Here is an 8,869-nt window from a genome sequence, read left to right as displayed (position 1 = left end):
AGTACTAGGTGTAAAGTCGGCTATAAAGTCAGCCAACACTTGGGACTTAATCGCAGTACGAGGATGGTAGGAAATATCATGCTCGCTTAATTCGACTGCCCACTTGGTCAGTCCACCAGATAGTTCTGGTTTGTGAAGTACATTCTTTAATGGAAATGTAGTAACTACGACCATCGGGTGGCACTGAAAATAGGGTCTTAGCTTCCTGGCAGCCATTACTAAGGCCAGTGCAAGCGTTTTTAGCTGGCTATAACGGGCCTCTGCATCAAGTAGGGACTTGTTAACATAATAGACGAGTAGTTGCTTATCTTGTTCTTCCCGTACTAAGACTGCACTTACTGCTGTTTCAGAGACTGCTAGGTAGACATATAATTTTTCTCCCTCCTGAGGCTTGGATAACAAAGGTGGAGAGGTCAGGTACTCCTTCAGTTGCAGGAGTGCTTCTTTGCATGCTGGAGTCCATGCAAATTCTTTGGCCTTCCGTAAGGTAGAGAAGAAATGGTGGCATTTTTCAGAGGAACGTGAGATAAAACGACTGAGTGCTGCCACTCGACCAGCTAGTTTCTCCACATCTTTGATGCATGTGAGAGAAGGGATGTTCATCATAGACTGGATCTGGTCTGGGTTGGCCTCTACTCCTCTGTGAGTCACCATGTAGCCCAAGAACTTCCCTGAAGAAACACCGAAGGAATACTTAGTAGGATTAAGTTTCATATTGTACCTTTCTAGCACGTCGAAAGCCTGCTGGAGATGTTTGAGATGTTCTTCAGCCATCAGAAACTTGACTAGCATGTCGTTGATATAGACTTCCATGGTGTCCCTCAGCATGCCTGCAGACATTTTGTTTACCAGTCTCTGGTAGGTTGCCCTGCGTTCTTCAACCCGAACGACATGACTTTGTAGCAGAAGATGCCTCTTTCTGTGATGAAGGCAGTCTTTTCCTGGTCTGCAGGGTGCATCAGTATCTGGTTGTACCCAGAGAATGCGTTCATAAAGCTAAGTAGTGGGTGGCCTGCAGTGGTGTCGACAAGCATGTCGATGTGAGGTAGCGAGAATGAATCCTTGGGGCCAGCTTTGTTTAGGTCCTTGAAGTCAATACAGACTCTCCACTTCCCATTTTTCTTCTTCACCACGACTACGTTAGCCAACCAGTCGGGGTAGTTGACTTCTCGAACATACCCATCTTTGATCAGCTTCCGAACTTCCTCATTTATTATCCTGTTGCGTTCTGGAGCAAATTTTCTATGCTTCTGTCTTACTGGAGGATGGCTAGGATCTACCTGCAATTTATGTACCATTACCTCGGGGTCGATTCCAGTCATGTCAGCATGAGACCAGGCAAAGCAATCATGGTGGGCTATGAGGAACTCGACAAGCTTGCTCCGTAGGGCAGGATCGAGCCTAGAACCAATCTGCACTTTGTGATCCGGGAAGTCTGGGTGGATCTGGACTTCATCTAGCTCCTCCATACTCGAACGGTCTGGATCGGTGCCACTGAGTTTCTCTTTCTGTAATTTCTATAAGGCTGACTTTGGTGCTTTCATTGCGTTTTTGTAGCAATTCCTTGAGGTGCTCTGCTCCCCTCTGATCTCTCAGACACCCCAGGGAGTTGGGAACCTGAGCACTTTGTGGAATGTAGATGGTACTGCCCTCATTCTATAGATCCATGGCCTACCAAGTATGATATAATAGGCAGAAGGGCAGTCCAGTACAACGAACACAATGCTAAGGTTGACTCCTCCTGCGAAGACGGGAAAGGTGACTTCTCCCAACGTGTGTTTCTGTTTTCCACTAAAGCCTACCAGAATAGTAGAGCGTCGACATATGCAAGACTCATCTAAGCCCATACCTTGCAAAGCATTCAAGAAAAGCACGTTAGTGGATGAACCATTATCTATCAAAATACGCTTAACTAGAACATTTGCAATATTAAGAGAGATAACAAGAGCGTCATGATGAGGGTTGACGAGCCCTGTGGCTTCATTGTTTATGAAGCTTATCGTCTGGTTGGTGTAGGCATGAGGAGTAGCTTCTGTAGAGTGGGCTAGAGGGTTGGCTGCAATTCTAGCACTCCTCTTGGTTGTAGAGTGGCTAACTCCACTCACTTTCGAACCTCCTGAGATTACTAGACACGTCTTCATAGGAATCGGCTGCTCTGGTTCCTTGACTTGGGTGTCTCGTTGTGCCAAGGTACTCTTCCCTTTGTCTGTCAATAAGTCGGTAAGGTGGCCTCTTTTCAGCAACTCTGCAACTTCTAGCCTGAGGGCTATGCAATCTGTAGTGTTGTGGCCGTGATCTCCGTGGAACTCGAACCACTTGGTTGTGTCTCTCTTCTCGCTAGGAATCTTTGTCTTTCCTGGCCATCTTACAGTACTGCCCATGCCCTTCATAACCGCTACTAGTTCGACTAGTTCAATGCATAGGTTGTATTCTGGAATCCTGGTGCGAACGGGTCCTTGAGGCTTCTCTGCTGGACGACCTGATGGAGGGTCAAGTGGCCTTCTGTTCTCCCTAGGAGGGCCACGTATGGAAGTTGGGTAGGGTTCCCCTGGTCTGTTATCTGTTCTCCGATCTGGTCGTCTAGAGCGACAGTCCCTGTTCCTATCATCATAAGAATAATATTTGCTTCGGTGGGCTTCGTCTTCCTCCCACCGAATTTCTACCCAAACGCGAGCCAGGGCATCCTCCATGGTAGTGCAATTGAATTTGGTAAGCTCCTTGTACAAATCTCCTTCTGGCAGTAAGCCTTTTCTGAATGCATCAACGACAGTTTCATGGTTGCAGTAAGGAATCGACACCTTATCTCGGTTGAACCTCCCCACGTAGTCTCTGAGTGGCTCGCCCCTTCTCTGGTCGACTCGGTAGAGATCACCAGATAGCTTTTCAAGTTTTTTGCTACTGGCGAACTGCTTTACGAATGTGTCTGTGAGCTGGGCAAAAGAGGCGATCGAATTGTTGGGCAGATTTGTGTACCACTGCAAGGCTGGACCGACGAAGCTTGAACCGAAACTCTTGCACATAAACGCCTCCCTGAGATCTCTGGGTATTGCAGCGGTGAACATCCTCTGCTTATATGAAGCGATGTCATCGTCTGGATAGGAAGTTCCATCGTACATTCTCATGTTAGGGAACGAAAACTTCTTAGGCATTTCTACCAAGGCAATAGCATCAACGAACGGTGAGTCTGCGTAGCTCTGGGGCAGACTCTTCCTTAATGGGGCTAGAACCCCAGGGATCCTAGTGATCGTTGCCTCCATCTCTGCGAGTTTCCTAGCCATGACCTGCTCCAGAGGAGTACCTGTAAAAGACAAGTTTAGAATGTCAGCTTGTGAATTAAGGGTTGCCCCATCTGTCATAGTGTGGGAGGAGGGAATGGTAAAAATTGAAGATGAAAAAAGAGGAGCAGTAGTAGAGTGTAAGGGCAGAGCAGAATTCTGGAATGAAGGCAGAGGCGTCATGGAAGGCGCTGCAAAGCTAGCTTGTGTTGCTGGGAGTGTTGTAGAACCACTAACAGTAATCGATTGCATGGGTGGTTGGCGGGAAGAGCTTCCTGGTTCTGGAGTAAAAGGTCGCATTGAAATAACTGGAGCTCGGAACCTTATTCCTGTTGTTCTTGGTACAGAGAGCTCAGTGATCTTCTCTTGAAGTAGTTGATAGTAACCGCTCTTGGGGCGCAAGTTTGTTAGATCCGCAATAGTAGGATCCCACTAGACTGCCTCCGTAGCCGTTGATCTCTTGAGAGGGAAGGGTAGCCTTACGATACTCCTTTAAAGTAGCCGAAGACTCGGTCTTCTACCATGACTTTAACGTGTAGTAGAATGCTAGGATTGGACTGACTCAATCTCTAACAACTTGGCCACGTGTACGCACAACTAGCTGAAGTGTGGCATAGTCGAAGATGTTTTGATCAAAGTTGGTGAATTCTTATTTCCTGTTGATTTCATCATTTTAGATACTGAGCCAGTCCATAATTCCAAAAGTCAAATACCTGTCATACTAGGGCGACCATTCTTAGCTACATCCAATGCTATCATCTATTGTCGTAGCGGTCTTTTGAAATTGTCTTTTGGAAATATGACTGTAGAGATGAACATCTTCCATGCTGGACTTCACCCCAATGATGTTGATGATTTTAACGAGTTAAATTTGATAGATATGTTGGTTCAGGATTCCTTACCAACAACTTTATCAGATGACCCGTTGGAAACATTGTTGGCCTACTTTGGTTTAGATTTTGATGAGGAAAGTAGTATCAATGAGGTGAATGCTTTATTAGATTCCACCCCATTACTGGATACTGAGAAATGGAAAGCAAAGACTGAATCTCTCACAATCTCTGAACCAAGTATGGCATCAACTTTAGTGACAACTCAACCATCCTTAAGGGATGAGTCCAAATCACCCTCTATCTCAGAGTCGTCTCAGCCTATTGAGAGCCCACCATCCTTAGAGTTGAAACCTTTACCTGAGAACATGAAATATTCATTTTTAGGACCTTCAGAAACCCTACCTGTTATTATTGCATCCGAGCTAGAGAAAGAACAAGAGGGTCGATTGTTAGATGTCCTAAGAGAACACAAAGAGGCACTAGGATGGTCTATAGCCGATCTCAAGGGTATAAGTCCGTTAGTTTGCATGCACCACATCTACTTAGAAGAAGATGCTAAACCATCGAGAGAGATGCAACGTCGACTTAACCCTCATATGAAGGAAGTTGTCAGATCTGAAGTCCTGAAATTATTAGATGCGGGTATTATCTACCCTATTTCAGATAGTACTTGGGTCAGTCATGTTCAAACTGTTCCCAAGAAGTCAGGCATTACTGTAGTTAGAAATGAGTCCAATGAATTAATACCCACCAGAATGACCACTGCGTGGCGTGTTTATGTAGACTACAAGAAGTTGAACACGGTCACGAGGAAAGATCATTTTCCTCTTCCATTCATTGATCAGATGCTCGAGAGACTGGCAGGATATAGTTACTATTGTTTCTTAGATGGCTATTTCGGGTATAATCAGATTGCCATTGCTCCTGAAGATCAAGAGAAAACAACTTTCACTTGCCCATTTGGAACTTATGCTTATCGTCGTATGCCGTTTGGGTTGTGTAATGCACCCGCTACTTTTCAACGTTGTATGATGAGCATATTTTCCTATATGGTAGAAAGGTTTCTCGAAGTTTTCATGGATGATTTTTCAGTCTTCGGGTCATCATTTGATGAATGTCTACATCACCTCACACTCGTGTTAGTTAGATGTAAAGAGAAGAATTTAGTGCTTAATTGGGAGAAGTGTCATTTCATGGTTCGTTCAGGAATTGTCTTAGGGCATGTCATATCAGCTAAGGGTATAGAAGTAGATAAAGCCAAAGTAGAATTGATAAAAAGTCTTCCTGTACCAAAAACAGTTAAAGATATCCGATCATTCTTAGGGCATGCTGGCTTTTATCGTCGATTTATCAAAGACTTTAGTAAGATATCAAGACCTCTTTGTAATCTTTTGGCAAAAGAGAACAAGTTTGTCTTTGATAATGCTTGTCTAGAGGCCTTTGATAAACTCAAACTTTTGCTTACTACTGCTCCTATTGTTCAACCGCCTAACTGGAAAGCTCCTTTTGAGATCATGTGCGATGCATCTGATTATGCAATAGGAGTCGTTTTAGGTCAGCGTGAAAACAAATTACTTCACGTAATCTATTATGCTAGTAAGACGTTGAATGATGCACAACTCAACTACTCTACCACTGAAAAAGAGTTATTAGCTGTTGTTTATGCCTTAGAGAAGTTTCGGTCATACCTAGTAGGTTCTAAGGTCATAGTATTTTCTGATCATGCCGCATTAAAGTACCTCCTCTCTAAAAAAGAGGCCAAACCGAGGTTGATTAGATGGATACTTTTGCTACAAGAGTTTGATATACAGATATGGGATAAGAAAGGTTCCGAAAATGTTGTAGCAGACCACTTGTCTAGGCTTGTTGTGGAGTCCGTAAATGATGAGTTACCTATTAGAGAGAGAGTTTTCCTGATGAACAACTTCTTGTACTCTCCCAATTACCTTGGTTCGCAGACATAGTGAACTATCTTGTTATGGGACAAATGCCCAAACATTGGACTAAGCAAGATCGTGATAAATTCTTGTCCGAGGTAAAGCAGTTCTTCTGGGACGATCCATACTTGTTTAAGTATTGTCCCGATCAGATTATTAGGAGATGTGTCCCTGATAGTGAACAAACCAACGTCATCTCCTTTTGTCATGACCATGCATGTGGGGGTCACTTTAGTAGCAAAAAGACGGCTGCCAAAATTTTACAATGTGGTTTCTATTGGCCGTCTTTATTCAAAGATACCCATGCATATTGTGTAGCTTGTGAGCGATGCCAGAAATTGGGGAGTATTTCACATAGAAATATGATGCCCCTAAATCACATTTTAGTTATTGAGGTCTTCGATGTATGGGGCATCGATTTCATGGGTCCATTTCCTAACTCCTTCGGCGATCTATATATTCTAGTCGCAGTTGATTACGTGTCTAAGTGGATAGAGGTGGTTGCTTGCAAAACGAATGATCACAAAGTTGTGATCAAGTTTCTAAAAGAAAACATCCTTTCTCGTTTTGGTACACCGCGAGTAATTATTAGTGATGGGGGAACACACTTTTGTAATAGGCAGTTCGAAATTCTAATGAAAAAGTATGGTATTACTCATCGTGAGTCCACCCCATATCATCCACAGACAAGCGGTCAAGTTGAGGTTTCCAATAGGGAAATTAAACGCATTCTTGAGAAAACGGTTAATCCAAATAGAAAGGATTGGTCATTACGACTAACCGATGTATTATAGGCTTATCGTACAGCGTTTAAGACTCCCATTGGAATGTCTCCATATAGATTGGTGTATGCCAAGGCTTGCCACCTCCCTGTAGAGTTAGAGCATAGAGCATATTGGGCTATCAAGCAAATGAACTTTTCGCTTGACAACGCAGGTAGAGAGAGAAAACTCCAACTTAGTGAGTTAGAAAAATTGAGGAATGATGCATATGAGAGTTCTAGAATGTATAAGCATAAAATGAAGGTGTTTCATGATAAAATTTTTTTGAGAAAATCATTTTCACCAGGTCAAAAAGTTCTTTTATACAACACTCGTTTGCATCTATTTCCTGGAAAACTTCGTTCTAGATGGTCGGGGCCTTTTGTTGTCAAATTTGTGTATCCTCATGGTGCGGTTGATATTGAGGATAAAAATGGTGTTTGTTTTAAAGTCAATGGTCAACGTTTAAAACCATTTTTAGAAATATCACCCGAAACCGTGGATGTTTTTATCGAAAATCCCGTCTATCAGAAGTGATTCCCGATGTTCAGCTTAGTCTGGCTGAAGACTTTAAACTTAGCGCTTCTTGGGAGGCAACCCATACTTCTGATATAGGACAGTGGAGTCTGGTAATATCTTTCCTCTCATCTTTTATTTTGGCATAGTCTTCAGAACATTGGGGACAATGTTCGGTTTAAGTTTGGGGATAGGGAAGAACTTTTTGCTAAGTCCTTCATTTCGAAAATTCGAGAGGGTTCAAAATTTTTCAATTTTGACCGAAAATGTGAGTCTAATGGTTGTTTTTGGCTTGTTAATAGTTATAGAGTCGAGTTGATCGTACTATCCGGTTGCTAAAGGTTTTTTCATGAATGTCGAGTCTTGAGGTCGTCTGTGTGCTAGCCATGTGAGTATTATGGAAGTGAAGGGTAGACGGTTCTGAGAGAACTAGATTGATCATTAGTGGAGACTTAACCCTTGTGAGATTTCTGAGCCTTTCTATTACCTTTGAGCGTACTCTTCTGCGCTGACTCCGACTAGAGTTAAGAGCTACTCAACCTCGCAACTTTGTAAAAAGAGCTCATTTGATCTCGTGTGCTCAACTTCCATAGCCACTAGGAGTGACATCAGGATAGCGAATAAACCTTACTCTTGTAGTCCATGAAACCCGATAATAGTGTCAACTTTAGGAAGACGGATACTCCACCATCCATTCATCATATGACTCCCGAGAATGAAGGCATGAAAAGTAAAGGAAGAAGAATGTGAAAGCAAAGTGCGAAAAATGAAAAAGTTGATTGTTGAGAATACTAGTGTTGGTATTGCATTGTTTGTATTGGTTGTAGTTTTATATATAGAGAGAAAAAAAAAAAAAAAAAGCTAGTATGGAAGTTGCTTGAAGTTCTCTAGCATTGAAGGAGTCGACATTCTCGGGATCTCATCACCATCCATCTCATCACTTGTATCCGTTGACCCTTAGAAAGCATTATTAGAGGGTAGAGTGGGTGAGAAGGGTAAGTGAGCTTCCCCATTCCATTTAGTGGTTATATTCCTTTTCGTAGATCATTCGTTCTAAAATATTGTCCTCACCCCTTTTTATGTGTTGAGTCTATAGTCGTGATCACACTCGCACATACGAGCGAACCATTTCTGAGTGATTCATCTTTTAGAGCGTATGTCTGTGAGGCCAAAGTCGAGGCGAAATGTATTAAGATAGGGATCAAGGGTCTGTCTGCTTGGAACTGAAGTGATTCTCATTGTGGCTAGTCACGCGCACTTCGAGTCTAGATTATTAGTGAAGAGACCTTTAACGTCTGTATAGTATTATTAACTTTGACTAATTCCTATTAGCTTGCTAAAATTTTCTAGGAGATAAACATTTTTGGTCTGTCTTAGTTGACTTTGAGTGTTTTTGGACCCTATTGTATTTTTGAAATGTTTTTGAATTTTGTGGGTACATTTTCTGGAAACCCTCACGAGACAAAACTCGTCCACTAGGGAAACCTAGGGGTTTAACGGCTTGTTGCATATGCTAAATGCAACCGGGATTCCTCCGAAAGTGAGTT

At 42.8% G+C, this 8,869-nt stretch overlaps 2 protein-coding genes across 2 annotated transcripts; one reads left to right on the top strand and one right to left on the bottom strand.

Moving 5' to 3' along the window:
- Positions 1 to 1,592: 1,592 nt before the first annotated feature.
- Positions 1,593 to 3,278, bottom strand: LOC147548046 (uncharacterized). Its single transcript, XM_086667980.1, has one exon. The coding sequence runs from the start codon at positions 3,276 to 3,278 to the stop codon at positions 1,593 to 1,595; it is 1,686 nt and encodes a 561-aa protein (XP_086524106.1).
- Positions 3,279 to 4,347: 1,069 nt separating this feature from the next.
- LOC147548045 (uncharacterized) lies at positions 4,348 to 7,343 on the top strand. The gene is made up of 3 exons (XM_086667979.1): positions 4,348 to 4,816; positions 5,315 to 5,704; positions 7,114 to 7,343. Exons 1-3 carry the CDS (start codon positions 4,348 to 4,350, stop codon positions 7,341 to 7,343), a joined length of 1,089 nt encoding a protein of 362 aa, XP_086524105.1.
- Positions 7,344 to 8,869: the final 1,526 nt, after the last annotated feature.

Source organism: Eschscholzia californica, unplaced genomic scaffold (assembly GCF_041429995.1).
Source record: "Eschscholzia californica isolate CP2 unplaced genomic scaffold, dmEscCali1.0.p SCAF_3, whole genome shotgun sequence".
Taxonomy (NCBI): Eukaryota; Viridiplantae; Streptophyta; class Magnoliopsida; order Ranunculales; family Papaveraceae; genus Eschscholzia; species Eschscholzia californica.
Note: the sequence above shows the minus strand (reverse complement) of the source record. Positions and strands in the feature narration are given on the sequence as shown.